A 27,655-nucleotide genomic window follows, 5' to 3' on the forward strand; every position below is an offset into this window, starting at 1 on the left:
TTACTAAAGGAAAATAGACTGTGAACTCCACAAGTGTTGTTGCATCAATTTTCCCCAAAGCTTAGTAAAATTCATTTCCATCATCAAATCATGTGCAAGCAAAAATGCTGTTTTTCTTATTTTCCTTACACCTGTTTGGGTATTCATTACAAAGTAAAGCTTCACTATGTTAACAAAGCTCTGAGGAAAATTTGTGAGAGAGTCCAAAAGAACCAATTGTATCAAAACCAGTGGTCAGGGAATAGAGCTTAGTGTAGCATCACCTATAGTCCTATTCCTATAAAGCCTATAATGTCTACTGGTGTGTGGCTGTTCCCAGAAATGTCATGTTCATTGGTCAGGAATTACAGGAGGCTAAAGAAAGGAGAAACGAAGAGATGGCCCCTGCCCCCACCTATAACTGGCCTTTACAACAAGGAGCAGATGGAAGGACAGAAAAGTAAAGGTTATAGCTACACTGGTCTGCTGACAGTGTGGCTGGTATAGTGGTGATATGAGAATGGTGACACTGTAACTACTGCTACTACTACTACTAATGGTAGTATTGGGGGCATTAGTGGTAGGTTGACTAAAGCACATAAACCCGAGGTAAGTAGAGTAACAAGTACTAAATGCAATGTCGGAAAACCCAATAAGAGGACAGTATGTGACCAGTCTAAACTACATGGCATGTTCACCAATGCTAGGAGCTTGGCGGACAAGATGGGTGAAGTAGAGATACTGTTGAAGAGGAGGATTTAGATTTTGTGGGAATTTCAGAGACCTGGTTCAACAACTCTCATGATTGGCTGGCAACCATTCAAGGGTATTCCCTTTGTCGCAGGGATAGAGAGGGTAAAAAATGGGGAGGGGTATGCCTATATATCAAGAATAATTTACAAGTGAATGTGAGAGATGCCATCATTAAGTGAGCTAGGGATGAGGTGGAATCCTTATGGATAGAGCTCCAAAGGGATAAAGCTAAGAGTAAAATAATACTGGGAGTATTCTATAGGCCCCCTAACCTGAGGGAGGAGGGGGAGACAGACCTCCTATCACAATTTTAATTAGCAACAAGGATGGGAAGTGTTATCATAATGGGGGATTTTAATTATCCAGACATAGACTGGGCGGAGGGAACCACACATTCGTCTAAGGCTGATCAAAGACACTGCGACTGGTGCAGTGGGGATTAGGGACACTAAGTGGGTGTCAGTGGTTAGAAAACTGATTGTTGATATTATTATATTTATAATTATATAATTTTTACATTTATTTTATTTTTTTTAACTTTTTTTTACTATCACGAGAATAGTGCAGTGTCATCATATTCTCCGGGTGGGTGACTGTGATTTTTAGATTTTTGATCACTGAAAAGGAAATTGTTGTAACTGTCAGGAATGCCTTTCATTTATGATTCACTGTTTACTATTTTGATTGCTGTGATTGACCCCAGCTATCACATGGTACAGGGCCACGGTGTCTCACTGTGACCAATCACAGAGATCACAATATTAAACAATACTATCATGAATGGATACCATTAATGACAGTTGTTTCTAGTGGACATGTGATCAATGTGATTGGTTACAGCGGTCACATGGTATAGGGACACCGTGGCCCTGTATCATGTGATAGCTGTGACCAATCACAACAATCAAAGTAGCCAATCAAAGATCCACTGTGTCCGGTAGACAGCAAGCTGGAGGACCAACAAGTATGTAGTTGCAGAACTAGAGAGCACCTTCTCGTCCGTTTATATACATTGGCTGGGTGGAAAGTAGTTAAGTGTGGTGAAGGAAGTACTACTAGAGATTAGTTTGAGATTCACTGAGTGTTGTTCAGGATTGAAGAGCAGCTTTTTTTTTATTTATTTTTATTATTTTACACTATTTCACTGAACTTTTATTGAAGTTTTGCACATAGTCTTTTTATATGGACACATGATTTTAATATTTATTTTATGAAGTGGTTAATTTACTAAAACTGGAGAGTACAAAATCTGATGCAGCTTTACACTGAAAAATTTCATTTTTTTGTCAAGGCTTAATTGAACAAGCAGAAGTTATAAGCTGATTGGCTACCATAGTAAATAAACCCCATAATTTCTATCTTTTAGATATGTATTTGAAATTTTAATATTTCTTTCATTTTACATTTGTAGTAGAAGGATATAAACCACACTGCTTCCAGGCTGATGGTCCCTGTATCTAACCTTACAATTTATGAGCAAAACTGGTACTCCTTGCAAGTGACTTTTTTGACCAGGATGGACAAATAAGAATAAAGGAAAAAATACTGAAAGTGAACTTACTCTTAACCAGTTCACCTCTCACACCTGTATAATTCTTATAGACTTGAGTATTAATTGCATTTCAGCTATGGGTGATTTGGTGATAACATTTTCATTACATACAAAATTAAAATAATACATATATTAGTGTATATAGTGTTGTGGCATTCTCCTTTTTCACCATGGAGTGTGTACTACTGTCGGAAAACAATGCACAAAAGAACTGGCATAGCTGGCAAAACCCAGCGGAATCACAGATGTGCAAACAGAAATTTGAAAATGCTAATATGCATACGCACAGGGGCAAGAATATATATTCGCCAGTGCGCATGCGCGTACGCCAAAGAACATGCAATGCGTGACAGACTCTGGTGCCCAGTGGCCTATTTAAAGCCAGTAGCAGCAACCACTAATTGCTGGATGATCTTCAGCTCCCCAGTGTGTCCTGGAGTTATGTTCCTGTTGTTATTTGGATTTCCTGTTACTGACCCGGGTTGCCTTTGACCTGTCTTGTCTCCACTCCTGGCATTGACCCTTGGCTTGTTCCTGTAAATCCCGCTCCTGCCTGCTGATCCGTGTATGACCTCTGGCTTGCTCTTCTGACTCTGCTTGGTGCTACCCCTGACTGATACCCCGTGAATGATTTCTGGCCTGACTCCTGACTTTGCTCCTGGCTCTCCCTTGCTGTCAAGTCTCAACTGGTACTCCTGAAGGACGTCTGCCCAGCAGTGCATCCTGCTCATCAGCCACCATCTAGTGGTCATTGCCTCATCACCTCAGCCTATTGCAGCTGGCAACCCCTGCTTCTCTGAGCATAGCACTCCCTGTTACCACCTTCAGGGGCGGTCTGCACTTAGCTGCAAGGGAAGCCCTCTCAGCACTTCGGCCTGCGACCAGGTATGTGACAACTACACAGTACACACGGTTAGTGTAGGCCACCCTTTTTTGAATGGTTTGTTTGATTCTACTGTACTCTAATTTTTTTCACACTAATTTTTAGGTTTGAGTTGGTGTCCTGGGGGGAAGTGTTGGTTTCCATTGGATATTGGTGGCACCAGTGTTGGTTTTCATTGAACATTGGTGGCACTACTTTCTACAATCAATATAGTGTACGTTGCATGTCTATTCACCCTTGTTGAACAGGGAGTTATTGTTTTCCCTTTTTCATATTTTATTCACACACTATCTTTGCATTGACTGCAGTCCACGGACTGCCTATTTTTCTTATGGAACCACCTATTCCTGTTATTTAGTGCTGTCCTTTGGTATTACAGTCAGGGGCGGACTGACCATTGAGTCACTCGGGCACTGCCCGAGGGCCCCATGCCACTAGGGGGCCCCATCAGGGTTGCCAGGCTCAGTAAAACCAGGGACAGTATGTAAAAATCTGTGTTTTTTTTAGATCTGTCCCTGATATTTCCGAAACTGACATGCTTTTAATGTGAATATCCCAAGATTTTAGCTGCCCTGCCTCTGCACTGCCTCCTGGCGTGGTGGCCATCTGTAAGCCAGAGGGGCCCCATAATCTTCTATTGCCCGGGGGCCCCATGAGTTGTCAGTCCGCCCCTGATTACAGTATAACAATAATTTTGCCTTGAATACAGATAACATTGTTGATGAAATATATTTTCATGTGAGTAATGCCTGTAGTCTTTGCTGATCTTATTGTAATCTGGGTAGTATGTTTTATTGGAAACCATATATTGCTGTTTTAGAATCTACAATAATTGGGTATTATCTATACTAACATATATAGAGAAGTGATGGCCAATTCTTGCCCCAGTGTCCGGCCGCCAGACTTTTCTTTGTGTGGTGTCTCTCTAAAAGCCAAGAACGTAATGTGACCATATTATTTGGAGTTGATATTCTTACATATTGTATTTATTAATTTTTCATTTTGTCTATCCACTATCATGATGAAGCAACTCCCTTGTGAAACACGTTGACACAACATCTGGATACGGAGAAGCCTATCCTTACAAATGTTTGCTTTATATAAGTCTATTATTTTGAATTGTATGCTTTGATTTGGCCAGGAAGCAGATACCAAAAGCCGGACAGTTTGGTCTGGTCCAGAACAGTTTATTCAGTAATGGGTATTGCTTGTAACCTTGAAAAAAATAGGGGCTATGTTTCCTGAATGTTAATGGTTTATTTTATTTAAATGCGGTTTATTAAAAAATGTAATATGTGCCTTGTGTTGTGCCATTAAAGTCTGTCATCTGTAGGTGGTTTATTAGGGGGTTGGATTCACCTTTCTTTTATCCCACTGTATTTTCTCATTTTCATTTTAGGACAAATAAGGTTTTATCTTGGCAATATTATCTTAAAAAAAGTATTAAAAGTGTTTTAGAGAATTCGCATTCCTGCCAATAAAAAGCACATAATTTAATTTATAGTTCTACTGTGTATAATTACACTTACATTTTTTACCTTGAAACATTGCTTTAACTGACACCATATGCAGACCAAAGGATGACCTGCTGTGAATAAACCATAGAAGTTACATTGAAGCAATAATAATATTGCTCCATTGTAACTCTGCTTGACACTACATATGTTGTTCTATGAGTGTCAGTTTACACAGGAGCAGAAAGATCTGTAATAGGAAGAAAATAAGCCCTAGCTGTCATTTTGACATTTTTGACATTTTGGAATTGGTAGCAAATATGGCCAGAGTGCAAGTTAAGAGGAGGACTGGACATGACACACACACACATAGCAAAGTATATTAATTAATATATTTAGGCATGTGTAGTAATGTTCCCAACTGTTTAATCGCTTGACAACCACCCCACGTATATATACTGCGACAGGGTGGCCCTTAAGCGCAAGATCACCTACCTGTACGTGATTCCTCTCTTCAGCTCTGGGGTGCATGCACGTGCCACCGGAGCCCTGCTCCCGCTGTGATTGGAGCCAATCAGTGGGTATGGCTGCCAGGACCCACCCATCGTTCACAGGAGAGGCAGAACTGTGGTCTGTCTATGTAAACAAGGCAGACCACCATTCTGTGAGGGAGGAAGAGGGAGATCTTGTGTTTCTGTTAAACAGAAACACAGATCTCTGTTTTCCTCCTGTCACAGCATTCCCCTCACAGTTAGAAAGCACTCCCTAGGAGCACACTTAACCCTTTGATCGCCTCTGCTGATAACCCTTTCCCCTCATTTATACAGTGATAGTGCATTTCTTTGAGCACTGATCACTGTATTGTGTCACTGATCCCCAAAAAGTGTTACTTAGTGTCAGATTTGTCAATGTTACAGTCCCGCTAAAAATCGCTGATCGCCGCCATTACTAGTAAAAACATAAAAGTTAAAAAAATGTAAAGTCCATAAATCTGTCCTATAGTTTGTAGACGCTATAACCTTTGCACAAACCAATCAATATATGCTTGTTTGTTTTTGTTTTTTTACCAAAAACATGTAGCAGAATACATATTGGCCTAAATTGATAAAGAAATTATATTTTTTATATTTTTTTATTGAATTTATTTAAAAAATATTGTTTTGTTTTTTTAAATTGCCTGTCTTTTTTTGTTTGCAGCACAAAAAAATAAAACCGCAGAGATGATCAATTACAATCAAAAGAACGCAACGCATTTCAGTACCGCAAAAAACAGCCTGGTCAGGAAGGGGGTTAAACCTTCCGGAGCTGAAGTGGTTAAAACATTGTTTAACCACTTAAGGACCCCTTCACGCCGATTTACGTCGGGAGAATGGCACGGCTGGGCACATCAACGTTTATGTACGTTGCCCTTTAAGCCCAGCCATGGGATCGCGCATGCGCCACAGGCGCGTGCACGGGACCCGGTCCGAAGCTCTGTGACCACGGGCACGGGACTCGCGGACCCGATTGCCGCTGGAGTCCCTCGATTGGTCCCCGGAGCTGAAGAAAGGGGAGAGCTGTGTGTAAACACAGCTTCCCCGTTCTTCACTGTGGCGCCGTGATTGATCGTGTGTTACCTTATATAGGGAATCACAATCGATGATGTCACACCTACAGCCACACCCCCTACAGTTAGAAACAGACGTGAGGTCACACATAACCCCATCAGCACCCCCTTGTGGTTAACTCCCAAACTGCAATTGTCATTTTCACAGTAAACAGTGCAATTTAAATGCATTTTTTGCTGTGAAAATGACAATGGTCCCAAAAATGTGTCAAAATTGTCCGAAGTGTCCGCCATAATGTCGCAGTCACGAAAAAAATCGCTGATCTCCGCCATTAGTAGTAAAAAAATAAAATAAAATAATGATTAAAAATGCAATAAAACTATCCCCTATTTTGTAAACGCTATAAATTTTGCGCAAACCAACCGATAAACGCTTATTGCGATTTTTTTTACCAAAAATAGGTAGAAGAATACGTATCGGCCTAAACTGAGGAAAAAAAAATTTGTTTATATATTTTTGAGGGATATTTATTATAGCAATTTTTTAAATTGTTGCTCTATTTTTGTTTATAGCGCAAAAAATAAAAAACGCAGAGGTGATCAAATACCACCAAAAGAAAGCTCTATTTGTGGGAAAAAAAGGACACCAATTTTGTTTGGGAGCCACGTCGCACGACCGCGCAATTGTCAGTTAAATCGACACAGTGCCCAATCGCAAAAACTGTCCGGGTCCTTTAGCTGCCAAAAGGTTCGGGTCTTAAGTGGTTAAAAGGCATCCTTGCTAAAGCAAAGCATTTTCTTATGCCGCGTACACACCATCACTTTATGTGATGAAAAAAAACGACACTTTCTGTGAAGTAAAAAATGACGTTTTTGAAACTTCAATTTTCAAAGACGAAGTTGCCTACACACCATCGTTTTCTCACAATGATCTTGCAAAGTGAGGTTACGTTCCACCACGTTTTACCATTGAAGCTTGCTTCATAAGTAGCTTCTGGGCATGCGTGGATGAAAAAACGTCTTAGAAAACAACGTTTTTTGCTACACACGGTCAATTTCTGTGAAGTAAAAAGTGCACTTTTGAAAAACGACACATAAAATTGAAGCATGCTTCAATTTTTTTTGGTCGTTTTTTACAAGACATAAAACGACATTTTCCCCCACACACAGTCAATTAAAGTGACGTTTTTAAAAACGTCATTTTTTTTCATCACATAAAGTGATGGTGTGTACGCGGCATTAGAACACAATTGTCTGACAGGTTTATCACTGAGATGCCAAACAAAGCACTCTATTCTCTATGTACAGTATAAAAAAAAAGAACATAAACACGCTACAGATGTTAGAATTTCTGTTAAGCACTTCGAAAAAGCAATATTTTTCCTTTAATGAGAACAGTAAGTTTTAAAAGTCAATTTATTTTATTACTATAGTATTTTTTTTATTTTAGTTACCTTGCTGCCGCTGGAAGCAGTAGCACCACTCATTGTTGGATATTAAGCTGTCCTTGTATGTGTCACATGTATTGAAGAAAGCCTTGGTACATTGTTCATTCTTGTCAATATAAATGCTTCCCAGCTCAGACTGATCCAGTAGCAGGTCATAATTTCTATCAAGTCTATTAAACATCCACCCAAGAGAATCCCTGCATATTGGTAGAATGCTGGTATCAAATCCTGCAAAGGGTGATAAAGACACGTTAGCCTGTGTTCAATGTGTACATACATCATTGTTTAAAGGGCAAAATACCATACCAATGTTATATACATTTTACTTCATTAAATAACTATAACGTATATAAGTTCTCAAATACTCTGTCATGCTCAGTTTCATCTATTATGTATAACAGTTATGCTGCTTAAACTACACATACAATGCAAAACTATGAGTAAGGATTCAGCTGAAACGCATTAACATCTTATTGTCGTGTTGTTCCTATGGATGCTAAAGACTGCTTGAAATGGTAAAGAATAAAGCATTATTTAGGATTATATGTATACTTTTGCATTATTCGGTGAACATACAATACAGTAAAATCTTGGTTTGAGAGCGTTTTGCAAGACAAGCAAAATTTTTAAAGAACCTTGATACACAAGCAATGTCTTGATATACAAGTAGCGTCACATCAGTATAAAACAGGACAGATGCGCCTCTAAGTGTAGCAAAATGGAAACGTTTAATGAAGGTACAACATTTAGCAACTTACATGGTTGATGATTAAAACAGACACATCTAAGTATGCAGACATCCGGGATAAAGCTGTCCACATAGATCATCCTCGGCACCGCCATCTACATCATCCCTTCCATACTGCGCTCTATGAGCGCTTCAAGCCTCACTTTCAAATCGCTCTACTGCAGGGTAGTCTTCCTGGTCACGATTGCAGACTGACAGCGGTGAGAGCCGGCGATGCAGAGGATGGTCTATATACACAGCTTTAACCAGGATGCCTGCATACTTAGATGTTCCTCTTTTAACCACTTGAGGACCGCCTAACGCCGGAATACGTCAGCAGAATGGCACGGCTGGGCACAGGCACGTACAGGTACGTCGCCTTTAAGAGCCAAGCCGTGGGTCGAGCGCGCACCGCCGGGCCAAGGCTACGTGACCGTGCCCGCGGGACCCGATTGCCGTCAGTGTCCCGCGATCGGTCACAGGAGCTGAAGAACGGGGAGAGGTGAGTGTAAACACACCTTCCCCGTTCTTCTGTGTGGCAGTGTCACTGATCGTCTGTTCCCTGTTATAGGGAACAACGATGAGTGATGTCACACGTCCAGCTACGCCCCCCTACAGTAAGAATCACTCCCTTAGGGCACACTTAACCCCTTAGCGCCCCCTAGTGGTTAACCCCTTCACTGCCATTGTCATTTTCATAGTTATAGCACTTTTCGCTGTGAAAATTACAATGGCCCCAAAAATGTGTCAAAAGTGTCCGATGTGTCCGCCATAATGTCGCAGTCATGAAAAAAATCACTGATCGCCGTCATTACTAGTAAAAAAAAAATATTAATAAAAATGCCCTAAAACTATCCCCTATTTTGTAGACGCTATAAATTTTGCGCAAACCAATCAATAAACGCTTATTGTGATTTTTTTAACCAAAAATGAGTAGAAGAATACGTATCGGCCTAAACTGAGGAAAAAAAAAGTTTTTTTATATATATTTTTGGGGGATATTTATTATAGCAAAAAGTAAAAAATATTGGGGCAGATTCACGTAGAGCCGCGTAAAATTGTGCGGGCGTAACAAATCTGATTTACGTTACACCTCCGCAACTTACACGGGCAAGTGCTGTATTCTCAAAGCACTTGCTCCGTAAGTTGCGGCGGCGGCGTAGCTTAAATTGGCCGGCGTAAGCCCGCCTAATTCAAATTTGGATCAGGGGGCGTTTTATGGAAAACTACTGTGACCCAACGTGATTGACGATTTTCGGAACGGTGCATGCGCCGTCCGTGGAATTTCCCAGTGTGCATTGCTCCAAAGTACGCGGCAAGGATGTCATTGGTTTCGATATGAACGTAAATGACGTCCAGCCCCATTCACGGACGACTTACGCAAACAAGGTAACTTTTTCAAATTTTGACGAGGGAACGACGGCCATACTTAACATTGGCTGTGTGTACGTTCGGGAATTCGCGTATCTAGCTAATTTGCATACTCGACGCGGAAATCGACGGAAGCGCCACCTAGTGGGCAAAAAAAAATGCAGTTAAGATCCGACGGCGTAAGAGACTTACGCCTGTCAGATCTAATGGATATCTATGCGTAACTGATTCTAAGAATCAGGCGCATAGATACGACGGCGCAACTCTGAGATACGGCGGCGTATCTGGAGATACGCCGTCGTATCTCGGTTGTGAATCTGGGCCATTGCTTTTGTTTCAAAATTGTCGCTCTATTTTTGTTTATAGCGCAAAAAAAAATTTTGGTGGGAAAAAAAGGACGCCAATTTTGTTCGGGAGCCACGTCGCACAACGCATTGCCGAATTGCAAAAAGGGGCCAGGTCCTTAACCTGCATATTGGTCCGGGTCTTAAGTGGTTAATCAACAACCATGTGAGTTGCTAAATGTTGTACCTTCATTAAATGTAAGCATATTGCTATACTTAGAGGCGCCTCTCTTCTCTTTCATACACTGTAGCTCCTGCTGGATTTTGCTTCTAATCCCCTTGTGGAGGCTTCCATTTGTGGATGGACATTTTATGGTTACACAACCTATCACATTGCTATAATCTTTTTATATGGACTATAAACTAAAGGACTTATGAATAAATGGTTGTGGAACAAGTCGTCAGAGTTCCTATTATTTCTTATGGGGAAATTTTTCTTTGATATACAAGTGCCTTGAATTACAAGCATGTTTCCGGAACAAATTATGCTTCCAGTCCAAGGTTTTACTGTATACAACACTGTGAATAGGTGGTGACAACAGTGGCTGGAAGGAGATGTTTAATGTTGATAGAATAAAGAGATTACCATAGCTGATTTGTCCTTTTTGAAAATGCTTGTTATCTAGCTATCATGATGATGTGCTGGCCTCATTAATCTCTGAGATATTCACCTGGACCAATAATACACATTAGAAGTTCTGACTTTATTGACTTGTGTACAGTAGGTGCACGCGATATTGTGTCAATCTCACTCCCTTTCTCAGCGAGATTGAGCACCTACGAGCCCCATCGCGGGAGCCAGCGCCGAGCTGGCTTGCCGCGATAGAGACAAAGCCGTCATAGAAGCGACGGGAGATCCGACTTGGATTCCTGCCAATTCTACACGTGTGCGGCGTTTGTTATGAATCCTGAGGGGGAAGTCCCCGCCGGATTTTAAATAAAAATCCGGCATGGGTTCCCCCCTCAGGAGCATACCGGGCCCTTAGGTCTGTTATGGGTTGTAAGGAGAGCCCCCCTTACGCTGAAAAAACAGCGTAGGGGGACCCCCTACAATCCATACCAGACCCGTATCCAAAGCACGCTACCCGGCCGGCCAGGAAAGGAGTGGGGACGAGCGAGCGCCCCCCCCTCCTCCTGAGCCGTACCAGGCTGCATGCCCTCAACATGGGGGGGTTGGGTGCTCTGGGGCAGGGGGGCGCACTGCGGGGCCCCCCCACCCCAGAGCACCCTGTCCCCATGTTGATGAGGACAGGGCCCCTTCCCGACAACCCTGGCCGTTGGTTGTCGGGGTATGCGGGCGGGAGGCTTATCGGAATCTGGGAGCCCCCTTTAATAAGGGGGCCCCCAGATACCGGCCCCCCACCCTAAGTGAATGGATATGGGGTACATCGTACCCCTACCCATTCACCTGGAGGAAAAATGTTAAAGTCAATAAACACAACACAAGAGTTTTTAAAATAATTTATTAGTCTGCTCCGGAGGCCGCCCCCTGTCTTCTTTAGCTCTGTTTACCAGGGGGGGCTTCTTCTTTGACGTCTTCGGGTGGGGGCCGCTCTTCGCCGCCGTCCGGTTCTCTTCCACCGCCGGGGGGGGTCGCTTTTATAAAAGTGCCCACTCCTCGGCGGGTTTCCTCCGACGTCTTCGGCGGGGGGTGGTGTGCTTCTTCTTCCGCTATCTGGGGGGATCTTCTTCGGCTATCCGGGGGGTCTTCTTCACTCTCCGGGGGTCTTCTGCTATGTTCGCCGCTCTCCGCTGTTGACTCGGCGCACCCCGGTTCTTCCTCCAGCTGTCCGGTGCCTTCTCCTTCAGTGCTGAACGTCTATCTTCTTCTTCCGTGCTGTGACGTATTCTTCTTCTTCCGGGCTGTGACGTCATCTTCTTCTCTTCTCCAGATTAGGATGAAGGAAAAAAGCTGGGACAGCCGCACTCCAAAAAAACTCCTCCTTTAATTAAAAATCACAAAATACATGCCACAGCAAAAAACAGCACAACAAAAGAAAAGCTGACGTTTCGCACTATGCCTTAGTGCTTCTTCATAGCTATGAAGAAGCACTAAGGCATAGTGTGAAACGTCAGCTTTTCTTTTGTTGTGCTGTTTTTTGCTGTGGCATGTATTTTGTGATTTTTAATTAAAGGAGGAGTTTTTTTGGAGTGCGGCTGTCCCAGCTTTTTTCCTTCATCCTAACCTGCATTTTGATTGCACTGCCTGCACCCTTGGCTCGGACCACAGGAATCAGATTACCTGGTTCTCTTTGAGCGGTTACCCACTCTCTCTTCTCTTCTCCAGATGTTGACACGCCGGCTCTTCTCGCTGAAATGACGGATGCGCGGCTTGCATCGGACCTATATAGGCCTCACAGTCCCATCATGCTCTGTACCTACCCATGTGATACCTACCCACGTGGGTAGGTATCACATGGGTAGGTACCAGAGCATGATGGGATTGTGAGGTCTATATAAATCCGATGCAAGCTGCGCACCCGTCATTGCAGCGAGGAAAGGCGACGTGTCAACATCGGGAGAAGAAGAGAAGTGAAGAACATGATATCACAGCACGGAAGAAGAACTCACAGCACGGAAGGAGAAGAAGACGTACAGCACGGAAGAAGAAGGCACCGGACAGCGAGAGGAGGGGTGCGCCGAGTCAACAGCGGAGAGCGGCGAACATAGAAGGAGACCCCCGGAGAGTTGAGAAGACCCCCCGGATAGCGGAGAAGACCCGTCGGGATAGCGGAAGAAGAAGCCCCCCCGCCGAAGACGCCGGAGGAAACCCGCCGGGGGGTGGGGGCTTTTTTAAAAGCGACCCCCCCAGCGGTGGAAGAGAACCAGACGGCGGCCCCCACCCACCCGAAGACGTCAAAGAAGAAGCTCCCCCTGGTAAAAGAGCTAATAAAGAAGACAGGGGGAGCCTCCGGAGCAGAAAAATAAATTATTTTAAAAACCCTTGTGTGGTGTGTTTATTAACTTTGACATTTTTCCTACAGGTGAATGGTTAGGGGTACGATGTACCCCATATCCATTCACTTAGGGTGGGGGGGCCGGTATCTGGGGGCCCCCTTATTAAAGGGGGCTCCCAGATTCCGATAAGCCTCCCGCCCGCATACCCCAACAACCAACAGCCAGGGTTGTCGGGAAGGGGCCCTGTCCTCATCAACATGGGGACAGGGTGCTCTGAGGTGGGGGGGCCGCAGTGCGCCCCCCCTGCCCCAGAGCACCCAACCCCCCCATGTTGAGGGCATGCAGCCTGGTACGGCTCAGGAGGGGGGGGGGCGCTCGCTCGTCCCCACTCCTTTCCCGGCCGGCCGGGTAGCGTGCTTTGGATACGGGTCTGGTATGGATTGTAGGGGGACCTCCTACGCCGTTTTTTTCGGCGTAGGGGGGCTCTCCTTATAACCCATAACAGACCTAAGGGCCCGGTATGCTCCTGAGGGGGAACCCATGCCGGATTTTTATTTAAAATCCGGCGGGGACTTCCCCCTCAGGATTCATAACAAACGCTGTACACGTGTAGAATTGGCGGGAATCCAAGTCGGATCTCCCGTCGCTTCTATGACGCGCTTGCTGGGATGTGCTGTCACTATTCCAGTGAGTGCGAGATCTCGGCACCATGTCGCCGAGAATCAGCGCGATGCTGTCGTGCTAAAAACACAATATTACAAACACCTACTGTACTTGTTCCAGGTAGGAAAGTAGTATTCTTACAAAGAGGCAAGCAATGGTAGCCTCCTTATTTTTCTCAAAACAGGTTTCATTTATTGCTTTTTCCATGATTTAAAAAAAAATGTATCTTGAAAAGCAAATCCTAGCAAAGATTGGACTTTTATTAAGTACCTCCACTGCTGCTTATGTAAGAAAGTGTACTAAATGTAACTTATGCATGGGTCGATTTCCATTTGTTGAATGAAAGACGTAAATTTTGTTTTGTTTTGTAATCTGATGGTGCCACCATTGATTTTGAAATTCCACCAACTAAGCCTTTACTTTGCCCTCATGTTGTTACGTAAAAGAATGTTTGTGGCCGGGAATCTTCTGTGTTGCTCCATCAGTTACAGCTCAGTAATTGGACTCTTAAGCTGCCTAGCAGTATTCCCAAGTATGGCTCGGGGTAGAATTTCAGCACCAATAGAGGTAGCCCAGAGCCAGAATCGGGATCGCATTGCGGTATCCAGGCATGGAGTTACTTACCTTGTCCCCTGGATCCTGCGATGTCTCCCCGCTGTGTGATCGAGCTGTCTCCTCGCTCGATTCACACAGTGCCCTGTGCCGCCGAGCTCTGTTCCCTGTGACGTTACGACGCACGTGGGCGGAGATCAGCGCCAAATTTAAAAAAGTTAAAACACAGTACACATACAGTATACTGTAATCTTACAGATTACAGTACTGTATGAAATAAATACACACCCCCTTGTCCCTAGTGGTCTGTCCAGTGTCCTACATGCACTTTTATATAATAAAAACTGTTCTTTCTGCCTGGAAACTGTAGATTGTCCATAGCAACCAAAAGTGTCCCTTTATGTCAAAAGTGATTTTAGACCAGCTAGAAAACAGCGATAATTAATTAGAATCGCTTGCAGAATTGAGCAATAGCGATTTGTGGGGAAATTCGTCATCAAACACTAAATCTAATGACAGCGACAATTCTGCAACTGAGCAAATTTCAGTGTTTTTGATTTGATTACATTATTGAATAATTTGTATTACTATTATATTATTATTATTTGTTTTAATTATTTATAGTTATTTATTATATTATAATTTATGATTTTGTGTTTCAAACTTTATCATACCTGGGATGTCTACTAGACTCTTGCTTGGACAGAATTATTCCTAGGAATTACAATATAAAACGCCAAATTTCCATGTAAAATAATGGTACTGCTTTCAGCACCTAAAATCTGAAAGAATCATACCGCCAGGGAGGTTAATAGGCAAGAGTGGATGTAAATATAGGTGTGTATATACCACATTAATGGTTCATTTGGACAGAGTTTAAAACTTTTTGAGCATAATCATAGGCTCAGGAACCATGGGCCAGATTCCCGTACATCCTGCGGCGGCGTCGCATAAGCTATTTACACTATGCCGCCACAACTTACAGGAGCAAGTGCCGTATTCCCCAAACACTTGCTCCGTAATTTGCGGCGGCGTAGTGTAAATGGCCCGGCGTATGGCCGCGTAATTCAAAGGGGGTGGCTAGTATTCAAATTAAGCGCGCCTCCGTCGAACTGCGCATGCGCCGGGCTGAAAAATGGCCCAGTGCGCATGCTCCAGCTCACAACGGAAAACGTCAATGACGCCGACGTGAGCATCATTGACGTAAAGTCGTATTCAAGAACGACTTAGGAAAACTATGTAACTGACGGAAAAAGCCGACGCGGACCCGACGCCATACTTAACATGGCATACGGCGGACTGGCGTAAGGTTACCCCTCATATAGCAGGGGTAACCTTACGCTTACGGAAACGACGTACGCGACGAGTACGCAACGCAAATTCGTTCGGGAATCGGCGTATCAGGCTCATTTGCATAGTCAAATGAGACCTGAACGTAAACGCCACCTAGCGGTCAGCGTTGTATTGCATTTAGGATCCGACGGTGTAAGTGACTTACACCAGTCGGATCCTAGCCTAATTCCGGCGTATCTTGTTTTGTGAATACAAAACAATGATACGCCGGCGGGAATTTCGAATTATGCTGGTGTATCAGTAGATACACCGGCATAACTCTTTTGAGAATCTGGCCCCATGATTTTAAGGGTACCTGGTTTAGTTTGTACATAGAAATATGCGCAGTGGGGCAGTGTTAGAAAGCTGCTGCAAATATAACTCATATCAATCTAGATGGAGCTGGACACAGTGCTGAGCCCTTTGTGTTTTTTTTTTTGAGAAAAAAAAAAAACAGGAACACAGAGACAGAACATTACATTATAACTATGCAGCCACACTAAAAAGAAAATTGCAATATGCAAGTAATGAACACTACCACCTATTGGCAGACCTACTAATCACAGCATAATATATAAGAATTGTCGTTTTGCCTATTATTATACGAACAGCATGTCAACATCTCTAATCAACAACTTCTTCTCATGTAAGTCCCATCTTTTTTTGAAGTTCTTGAAACTTTGGCTTTGGCATTGGCCGCAATGTATACAAGTATTTGTTAAAAAATAATAGTGTCCTCTGATGTAGATCTATCGTTCATCATGATGTCAACGTCACCACCAGACCCGAAAACAAACCCGCTCTGCTGTCAACTTAGTCAAACCGCCAAATGCCTGGCTTGCCATTTGACGGTTCTTATATAGGTAAGGGCGGGCCACCTGGTGACACGACACCCCTTGTGATATCACTGACCCAGAATGCACCGGTTGGTGATATCACAAGTAGGGGTGGTGTCACCCGGTGGCTCCACCACATGCTTATATAAGAATTGTCAAACGGCAAGCCAGACATTCGGCAGTTTGCCTTAGTCTGGCGGTGGCGTCTGTGTCGTGATTGACAATGGATTTACATCGGGGGAACTGTTTTTTAATGAAGGAATTGTCAAAAACTGTCTCTGTGTTTTTATTACTTTTTAACACTTTTTTGGTGACTGGGTAAAATTTGCTTTGGGGTGGGGGGCGCAGAGCCCCCCACCCCCCATTTTGGGGTCATGTCACCCTCCTTTCCTGGCCTGCATGCTTAGATAAGGCGACCAGGTGATGTTCGGGCTGAACATTTGCTTGGCCCGAACCATTCGCCCAACTCTAGTTGAGAGATGTCATCTCTTCATCTGCAGCCTTAATCTAGATCTACTTCTTATGAACAGGTAGCTTTTGCACTTCTTTTCTTTTTGCTAGATCAGGCTTTGGTACTGTATAAACCATATATGACAAGCATCTAGCTGGAATTCCCTTATTGGATCTCATAGATTTTCTGACTGAGGTTGCAGGTGGTTCAGCTTCTTTCTTTTCAGAAGATACATAATCAATGCCAATTTCAGTGATGTTCTATTCCATTTTCTCTAGTATTGGTGGGGCTTCTTGCTCAGGCTGTTATTCTGACGGTGCTGACTGTGTCATTTTGTGAGGCTTTTGACACATACTGTAGGTGATTCACTAATGATTACACATCTGCTGATCATTAGCTTATTGGTGTCTGGATGCAGAATTCTGTAAATCTTTTGAGACTTGTTGTTGCCAATATATTCCTTAGCAGAAGGTTCCCATTTTGTATGCTTTTCTTTAGAAAAGTGTACATATGCTTTACTTCCAAAGGTTTTTTATGTGTTTTAGGTCACTCTTTGTTCCAGTTTACAGCTCATATGAAGTTTTTTTTTAAAGTGCTGTCATTTACAAACGAAAAGTGGTTTTACATTTCTAGCAATTAAATTAACCTTCTGGCTTCTATCAAAAAGTAAATAAAGCAGCACACATAACCCTCTAAAGGCCCCCCCAAAATACATAACAGCCTGCCATGTATTTTAGGAGACTTTTGGAGTGGTTTGTTTGCTGGTATTTCTTAAAAAGGAAGCCAGCAAATAAATGTCCTTTAAATTGTATGGCCCTGTACACACGGGCAAGAATCTCGTCAGGAAAATAACGTAATTTTCCCTGACGGGATTCTTGGCAAGAAACTCTTGCCGCCCGAGTGTACAGACTTTTATTTCAAAAGAACCGCGGTTCTCTTGAATGTAAAGAATGCAGTGACATCATCGCAAACGACGAGCATGCGCTCGTCACATTCGATGGCGTCGACGCCATCTTGCTTCACCCTACCTATGCCATGGAATCTACTGTGCATGCATCAAAGTAATTTCGAGCATGCGCGGGTTTCCACGGCAACAGGTAAGTATACACACTCTCGGGTTTCTCGTCGGGAAACAGGCCGACAAGAATCTCGACGAGAAAAGTTTCTCTTTTTTTCTCGTCGAGATTCTGGCCAGATTTCCTGACGAGGAACCTGAAAGCCTCGTAAACACAAACGATTTTCTCGGCAAGAAGCAGTTTTCTTTTGTGTACGAGGCTTAAAAGTTTGCTGTAGCACATCCTACAACAAGAATAGGAAACAAAATGCATAGAGTTCCCCCTAAAATGTTTACCAGACCCTTTGAGTTTGGTATGGATTAGCGCAGGGGTTGGCAACCTTAAAGAGGAGGAGATCTACCTGAACAACACAGGAGAAGTCAAAGACCACAGGGCACAGTATTGCCTCCTCACACTTGATTTGAAATTCTAATTGGAGTACTACTGTGTCGCAAATGTGTGCATTGCATTGCATTAATGGGTGGTGAGAAGGCAACATATTGTCTCCTCACCACCTATCAACACACACTCAGATCGCATTTCAGAGGAGCAGCACTTGAATGAGCCCTTAGTTGCATTCAGCACCGTAGGACTCGTTTACACGTAAAGTTGGGGGGGGGGGGTGGTAAAACAGTAGGATATAAAATAAATCTATGGCTAAGCGCAGCAAACCCACAGTAAAGCTGCAGGTGTATTGCACTACACCCATGGTGTGGGTAAACTGCAGCACATCAGTGTGAAAGCAGCACTATACTATTAAGCCCAGTCTATTGCTTCACTGACCTAAAAATCTTTTATTTCCTGCTGCTGGCACCACTCTGGAGGCAGCTACCTGACATAAGAGATAGAGTGCAGTTGGTATCATTCCGCATGGGACAGGAGTGGCACTACAGAGGAGATATGCGGCACTTGCTCCCTTCTACAGCTCTAACTTTATAAGTAGTTCCTCTGCATTGCACTCTGTTTGATGCTTTGAAATCTACCAGTCAGCTGTCCGAGATCTACTGGTAGATCATGATCTACAGGTTGCTGACCCCCGGATTAGTGGGTACCCCATGCAAACAAAAACAGAAAAAGAGTGCATGAGGTCCTCTTAAATACCCATACCAGACCCTAAAGCAGACACGCACGATTTTTTCAGTAAAATACAGCAAAAAAATGCTGGCAGAGCTTTCTTGCTGATTAAACCATGCGTGTGTACGAGGCTTTGAGGTTTCTCGTTAAGAAAACTGTCCAGAATCTCGACGAGAAAAATAGAGAACCTGCTCTCTATTCTCTCATTGTGAGATTCTCTGCAGTGTTTTCCTGCCGAGAAACCCGAGCATGTGTATATTTACCTGTCTCCATGGAAACCATGGAAACCCGCGCATGCTCAAAATGACTTTGACGCATGCACGGTAGCTTCCAAGGCATAGGTAGGGTGAAGCAAGATTGCGGCGATAGCATCAAATGTGACAAGCGCATGCTCGTCGTAGTCGATGACGTCACCCCGTTCGTTTCATTCAAAAGAACGGCGGCTGATTTGAATCGTACGTGTGTACACTCGGTCGGCAAGAAAATCTTGTGTATAGGGCTTTAATCTGAGAATACAACCTGACTGACCAGGAAAAGTGAAGGATGAGAGCCCCAAAACCATACTAGGCCAGATGCCCTCAGCATGGAGGTATGCTTTGCCAGGGGGGATTGCTGCCCTGGAAGAACAATGTGCATATTAGCAGAACTGTGCTCAGACATAATTCTGCTCTGGGCACACTTGAATGATGAGCTGAGTTTGTTAAGCTCCGGCCTTATGTGTCATGTGATAGACAAGCTATTGAGTAAATCAAGTGGTCTTTATAATATGAGATCCTTTAGAAAGCACTTTAAAGACCACCAGAAAATGAAAAAGATAAATAGTTTTGAACTACTGTATACAGATCCTTCTGACTTCAGTTTGCTTGCCAAATTTAGCCAAACATGGTCAGAAGTGGCCACAATTTGTAACGTTTGAAGCTTGGTTCTGCCCTCTGTAATAGTGTTGCAATTGGTGTGAAGTCAACTAAAATTTATACTTTATACATCTTCTCTGAAAACCTACCTTGGTTTTAGCTTTTATGCAAGTAATGATCTTTAATTTATGTTCAACTACTGTTTGCTATCAATTCTTTCAGAGGTAATTCAATTGTTCCTATCGCGCTTCCAAGTAACCTCTTTACATAAATGAAGCATATTAAGGCTAACAGCTGTTTTTAACAGATCAGTTAATGGAAAACTAATGTAATGTAAAAGATGATTGCCTCTTAACATCATATTAATTCACCAAGCAAATCTTTTTTTTTTTCACACAGCATTTATCATGCAATGGATGATAGCCTTATTCTGTGACAATATGTCCTTTTCTAGATTGTCCTCTTTACTCACCTCTATTCAATAAGTAGTAGCTTCCTATTCTGTTTTCAATGTTCTCCTAGTAGAAAATGTATTTCTGTGAATTAAACTGCAGCATCGCATTTGATGTGTTAAAGTGGCCCTGTAACCACATGGTCACTTGTATACAAAGCCATACAAAACCATACCTGCAGTTTCACTTTACTTTACTTCCTAACTTTGCCCCATGTACATTTACTGCAGCAGGGCAGCCCTTAAACGCAAAGTCACATACCTGTTCATGATTTTTTTCAAGGGCTTTGTGGCGCACGCAGCCTAAGCCCCACTCCCACTGTGATTGGACCCGGGGATTGTTCGGAGAGAGGCCGAACGGCGGTTTGCCTTTATAAACAAGGCAGATCACCATTTTGCCTGTAAGAAAGATGGAGATCTTGTGTTCCTGCCAAGCAGCCTTTGATCGCCCCTGAGGTTAACCCCTCCCTGCCGGTGTCATTAGTGCTGTGACAGTGCATTTTTTTAGCACTGGTCACTGTATTGGTGTCACTGGTTCCCAAAAAGTGTCACTTAGTGTCAAATTTGTCTGCCGCAATGTCGAAGTCCCACTAAAAATCACCGATCGTAAAAAAATGTTTTAATAAAAAGTCCATAAATCTATCCCATAGTTTGAAGATGCTATAACTTTTGCACAAACCAATCAATATACCCTTACTGGGATTTGTTTTACCAAAATATGTAGCAGAATACCTATTGGTCTAATGCGATGAAGAAATTTGATTTTTTACATTTTTTTATTGGATATGTTTTATATCAGAAGGTTAAAATATTGTTTTTCTTTCAAAATTGTCGACCTTTATTTTGTTTATAGGTATAAAAAATTGAAACGACAGAGGTGATCAAACACCACCAAAATGAAAACTCTATTTGTGGGAAAAAAAGGACATTGATTTTCTTTGGGTATAGTATCGCACCACCACGCAATTGTCAATTAAAGCAACGTAGTGCAGTATCGCAAAAAAGAGCCTGGTCAGGAAGGGGGTAAAACCTTCCGGAGCTGAAGTGGTTAATGAACAGCCACTACTAGTAAATCAACCCCACAAAATAATCCTTGGGTGACCTGCAGAAGTGTACCATGTCTGTATATTGTCAGTATTTTATAAAAAAAATGAAAGTTCATTCTGTGCAACTAGCAACTAAGTAACTCGAGTACATAACATGATGCACAAAGCAACTTGCAAATAACCTTGAAAGTGTACTTTTCATATTAATGTAACACAGATGGCAGCCATAGACTCTTTTGTATATACTTTCCTATGAGGTTTCAAGCAAGACAAAAGACTCTGTAACAGTGTGAACACTCTTAAGCATGCTCTAAATTGAACCTGTCATGCTGGCTTGAAAAATGTTATTTTGATAGGGAAATTCATCTTCTGTCATTTATATCACCCAGAAAGGTGTGCTTTGTTATATTTCTCTTGGATATGGCAATAGATAAGCTCGGATTAGATGTATGCATGTATCTATGCATCAGAACTGCTGCCACATATAAGGACAAAGAAAAGATGGAAATCTACTTGTTTTTTTTTGTAAATTTTAATTGAAATTTACATCTTTGCATGTACACACTGTTTGAGAAAGAACAGCTAGAAATATTGGTCCTTAATTCAGGAGATGAGAAATGATACAAACTGGAAAGTTACATTTTTAAGTCTTAAAGAGGAAGTTTAGGCCCAGATTCTGAAAGGGCTTACGACAGCGCAACGCAATGTACGCCGTCGTAAGTCCTAATCTGGGCCGTCGTATCTATGCGACTGATTCTTAGAATCAGTTACACATAGATATCCATTAGATCCGACAGGCGTAAGGCTCTTACGCTGTCGGATCTGAAATGCAATTTTTTTTTCTGCTGCTAGGTGTCGTCTCCGTCGTTTTCACCGTTGTGTATGCAAATGAGCAAAATATGCGAATTCCCGAACGTACGCGTGGTCGACGCAGTGAAGTTACGATGTTTGTGTTTGATCTGCGACGCGTAAAGTTGCCCCTGCTATATGAGGCGCAACCAATGTTAAGTATGGCCGTCGTTCCCACGTCGAAATTTAAAAATGTACGTTGTTTGCGTAAGTCGTTCGTGAATGGGGCTGGACGCCATTTACGTTCACAACGAAACCAATGACGTCCTTGCGACGTCATTTAGCGCAATGCACGTCCGGAAATTTTAGGGACGGCGCATGCGCATTACATTCGGCGCGGGAACTAATTTAAATGCTCCACGCCCCCTACCCAGCTCATTTGAATTAGGCGGGCTTGCGCCGGGGGATTTACGCTACGCCGCCGCAACTTTACAGGCAAGTTCTTTGTGAATAAAGCACTTGCCTGTAAAACTTGCGGTGGCGTATCGTAAATGACATACGTTACGCTGCCGCAGTTTTACACCCAGATACGAGAATCTGGGCCAAAGTCTTCCTTTTTAATTGTACCTGCAGGTAACCCTATAGTAAGGCTTACCTTTAGGTACGGTAAATGTCTCCTAAACTTGCACTGTTTAGGATATATTTACTATATACGCTGCCACCGACGTCATTGGTTCATGCGCACTGAAGGAACGACCCATTTGTGCCATTTCTTCAGTACCTGTGCCGTGACTGGCAGCACCAGCGAGCATGCATGCGGAAGTGATGTCATTGCGCCTCTGGCTAATCATTGCGCCGAAGCCCATCAAACCGGAAGTAACTCCAGGAAAGATGTTGGCCATGGGATGGGAGAGCGGGCGGCACTGAGGGCTTTGTTCTAAGGTAAGTATTTCATAAGGAAATAGTATGCAATGCATACTAGCTCATTATGCCTTTGTCTTGCAGGTTTTTTTATCTTTTTTATTTTGGAGGTTTACAACCTCTTTACAAAATAGTATAAACTATAATATTCCTCTTTCATTTTCTAAACATATTGTTCATCAATAGGGATGAGCCGAACACCCCCGTTCGGTTCACACCAGAACCTTTGAACGGACCGACCGTTCGCGCGAACATTTAGAACCCCATTGACGTCTATGGGACATCTAAGTTCGAATTCAAAAGTGCTAATTTTAAAGCCTAATTTGCAAGTTATTGTCGTAAAACGTCTTTGAGAACCCAGGCCCTGCCCCAGGGAACATGTATCAATGGAAAAAAAGTTTTAAAAACGGTAGTTTTTTCTGGAGCAGTGATTTTAATGATGCTTAAATAAAAAAGAAAAAAAAAGAAAAATTCCTTTAAATATTGTACCTGCTGGGTATCTATAGTGCACACTGCAGAGGACACGGGCAGTACACACTACGTAGCTTTAGGCGCAATCTGCAGAGGACACGGGCAGTACACACCAAGTAGCTTTAGGTGCAAACTGCAGAGGACACAGGCAGTACACACCAAGTAGCTTTAGGTACAAACTACAGAGGACAAAGGCGGTACACACACCACGTAGCTTTATGGTGCACACTGCAGAGGACACAGGTAATACACCATGTGAGAATACTGCAGCTAGCATAATCACCTGCCTGCCAGTAAATTAGGAAGAGCTGATCTAGCTAAACTATACAGTGTATAAATATATATACAACACCTGGGATGCATATATATCCTCTACACACTTTAACTTTAACTAACTAGCCTGCCTGCCTGCCTGCCTGCCTGCTCTATCTACCTACTAAAAATGACACTCTCTCTCTCTTCTCTCTTTTAACCACCGCAACACACTACACAAGGCCGACCTGCAGGCGGCCTTTTATAGTGTGGGGCGTGTACTAAACCCCATCATCCCTATTCATCAATACATTTAGTGGCAGCTCCAACATTTTCCAATACACTTAATTTGCCCAAAAAAGGCCGGCAGCCAAGAAGAACTCTGGGTGAGGCCTAGCCAAGTGACACCACACCTTTGAAAAGAGCCTGCTGACCAAAAGAGGGGCCCCTCCCACCAGGGAAAAATTTTGCTTGTCCTGTTTATTTTCCGGCCAGCAGGATCATAAACTCCTGCTGAGAGAAAAAAATGTGTGCCTTGCTATTTGTCTTTCTGTCAGTAGGATCATAACCCCCTGATGACAGAATGTGTGTACTGTTAGTTGGTAATTAGTGGTAGGATATATATAGTGTGTTTTTCTCTGTTTTGCAGGTATGTTGAGAGTGGCGGCTCGCCCTGCTATCAACAGACAATATCTTCCAGTGGGTGGAGGACTTGCTTTGGGGGGAGGGGCTCTGGCCTTTTGTGTATGTTTTGCAATACTGTAGCCAGGATGTATATGTGGTGTACATATATGGTTTTTCAAAAAGATGCTTGTATATATTTTTCTACTACTATTTAGTTGTATTATAGCCTTGTCCCAGTTTGTTCCCTCTTCCCCTTTCAAAACTGAATCTCTATAGTATGCCCTTGCTCCTGGGCCCAGGAGAATCTTTTTGTGAATTCCCATTAGGGGGGGGGGTCATTGTAGCACCCCCTAGTGTTGCTAGTTTTCTAGAGTTAGATTGTTTGTGAGTTGAGTATAGGTACATTTGTGCAGGTTGGGCTGGCAGCCAAGCCTGTGTGTTTTTTCCTGGGTGTGGCAGAGGCAGCATCACTGAGACTTCCCCCTTACATCTGGAACTCACTAGAGACTTCCAGAAGAATGGAAAGGGAATTAAGCTGGATCTGCCTGGAGTATTTATGAGGGCCCAGACCAATCCCCAACAGATTGGCAAGGGGCAGGCAGGATGGAGTGTTGGCTGTCTGAGGCCTTTGAAGGGTGAAGAAGGGACCCTTTTAATGACACAGGCAGGGATCCTGACCAAGAGGCATGGGAGCAAAGAGAGGACAGCAGGAGGACACTGCCAGGCAAATCTCCAGGGAGGAAGACAGTCAGTCAGGAGAACTGAGAGGCAGCCTGAGAGGACAGGGAGAGAGCAACCTGGGGTAAATACAGGCAGTCAGGATGAGTGTGGTGGAATGGGCAGCAGAAAGGGGCAGCTGGAGGTAGGTGGGCTGGCAGTGCCTGAAGAGGTGGTGGTGGGAGCAGTAGCCACAGATAGAACAGCCATGTACTAGGACTTTCTTTGCTACACCAAAGGGGCCTGCAGTCCCTGCCTGTAAAAAGGCATTTGCTACTGGTCTAACTGAGCTTTGTGTTAAACTATTCAATTAGTGGCATCTGGTCCTGGATGCTGTAGTTCCATGAGTAAGAGTTGTGCTAGAGGCGAATGAGTAGATCTGCAGGAGACAGAGGATTGCAGGAGGCAGAAGAGTGTGTGTATACTGAATGTATATAGTTGTCCCTTAAGACTTTACTACACTAATCAAGTGGGCATCCCATATTCCCTATCCCCATACACTTTAAATCCCCAATTAAAACAAAAACCAAACAAATGCTCAGACTGTTTCCTGACCCTGTGTGCTGTGGAAAATGCAGTGTGCCTGGCTGTGATGGGTGGGGGATCCTGTTCACCAGCGGCTCCTATGGGGTAGCGCTACATATATGCAGAAGTTAATCCCTGTACAGATATCATTCCAAAAATATTTCAAAGACAGGGGCCTACGGATGCATACTATGAGTATTAAAAAATATCCACGTGGTTGTGGCTGCCTTTATGTGAGAACTGATCTCAAAGTGGGTGTGAAAGAGGACCTTGCTTATGGAGAATGTGATGATGCTGAAGCATTATAGGTGGAGCAGTAAATAGGTGTGCGTCAGGGGTCAAGTCCTGGGGAAAAAAGTGTGGGAACTCCCATCCAAGATCCACTCCCCCACCAAAAAAAATAATAATTATTTGCTCATATGCATAATTACTAAACCGCATGTTTTTTTTTTTTCAATCCACTGTACCTTAGTAATCCTTTATGTTACCGGCCGCTTCATGTATTTGGATTCATCGGGTAGCAAGTTCTTTCTAAATCCCGCGATAACTCTTGGCAGACCTCCGCAATGTCTCCTGGGAACAATGATAAAAGCTCCCAGGAGACATTGCGGCATCGAGGAAGTGACAGAGTACCCGCACACTACTTGATGAATCCATATACAGGAAGCAGCCAGTAACATAATGGATCACTAAGGTTCGCCTGCCCCTGACAGTAACTCGAGCTGGGCATTGCCGCTTAGTGAAGGATTGGCTCAGGCGGCTCGGCTGCTCTAGTCCTGCAAAGGGAACTGAGTTCCTGCTGTGAAAAAAGTGCATGAACTCCGTTCCCACGCGTTCCCGCAGGACTTGAGCCCTGGTGTGCGTACTTTAAAATTAATAATTGGAGTTTTTTACAGACTACCCAGCATCAATGAGGAGGTGGAGCCTTGGACAGATAGAAAAGGCTGCAAGGGCTGGGACAATGACAATAATGGGAGATTTTACCTACCCTGAAATTGACTGGAATATTGGCCCCACTGGAACAGTAAAAAGGAGGACATTTTATAAAACTATTATAGGACCTGTTAATCGTAAACCACATGGAGCTTAATACTAAGGTCCAAATAAGAGAACATCTGGGTAGCAGTGGCCATTAAATGATTTCAGTTAATGTAAGCTATAAACAATAAACATATACTGGAAAGATAAAAACACTTTAAAGAGAGCAAATTTTCCAAGGCTACTCTGGCAACCTCATGATAATGCCATGAAGAAAGGCAGCAACACAACTGGTAATTTCTGGTCCAGACTGAGGCAGTGGATCACTGTCACCACTCCACGAAGAGGACATGACAGAGGAGTCATGAGCAATGGTGGGATCAAGGGCTCTAGATGTTGCCCAGATGGGCAATATAGTTTGACCAAAGATCAGGCTGTGACTATGACAGGACAATAAAAAATCAGTCATTGTGTTCTCCTGCAATCAAGTAACTTAGGTTGATAATACTGTGATAATACTGTGCACTGCAGCAGAGCTGACTAGCTTTTTCTCTTTTTCTATAAAAATACTTGTGATGAATTTTTACTGCATACATAACTGGACTGGTCTTTCATATCTTTCTTCAAATCTGCGGTAATTATCACATGCTCTAGGACAATAATATTATCTTACTGCTTCTTTCTGGTCTTGAAGTAGATTTAGTCTTCTTTTTCTGGAATCCACTTTCATGAAGTGCTTTAAACCATTCTCTTAGTCGGTTAGCTATTTCCCTGAACTCCTGATCAGTGCAAACTGAAAGAAAAAAAAATATAAAGAAATAATATTTTTTTTATTTACATAACGTATTTGACTTAAACAATAATATTCACATTAAAAATAGTCAGGGTACTTTTACATCACAACTCGGCATATGTGTTTTGTGAGTTGCCACCAGTTGCAGTGTACTGTGTTAAATTCTTTCATATTAAATAGGCTGGAATACACCTTAGTACATGAAAAAAATAGGTGCTGTCTGAGTTTTTTCTCCAACACACAAGACACCATGCATTTGCTGCACTGCAGACCATTACAGAGCACATACATTTTGGAGGTGTGTTGGGGGCCATTT

At 43.1% G+C, this 27,655-nt stretch overlaps 1 protein-coding gene across 3 annotated transcripts in view; it reads right to left on the minus strand.

Annotated features, from left to right (window-relative positions):
* The window catches only part of SPOCK3 (SPARC (osteonectin), cwcv and kazal like domains proteoglycan 3), a 462,415-nt gene that overhangs the window by 15,066 nt on the left and 419,694 nt on the right, over nt 1-27,655 (minus strand). For all 3 annotated transcript variants that reach the window (XM_040332877.1, XM_040332884.1, XM_040332892.1), the window contains 2 exons: nt 27,220-27,339; nt 7,622-7,843 (listed from right to left, as the gene is read on the minus strand). In XM_040332877.1, coding sequence (XP_040188811.1) covers nt 7,622-7,843; nt 27,220-27,339 — 342 coding nt within the window. The remainder of the gene's footprint in view (nt 1-7,621; nt 7,844-27,219; nt 27,340-27,655) is intronic.

Source organism: Rana temporaria, chromosome 1, assembly GCF_905171775.1.
Source record: "Rana temporaria chromosome 1, aRanTem1.1, whole genome shotgun sequence".
Classification (NCBI taxonomy): Eukaryota; Metazoa; Chordata; class Amphibia; order Anura; family Ranidae; genus Rana; species Rana temporaria.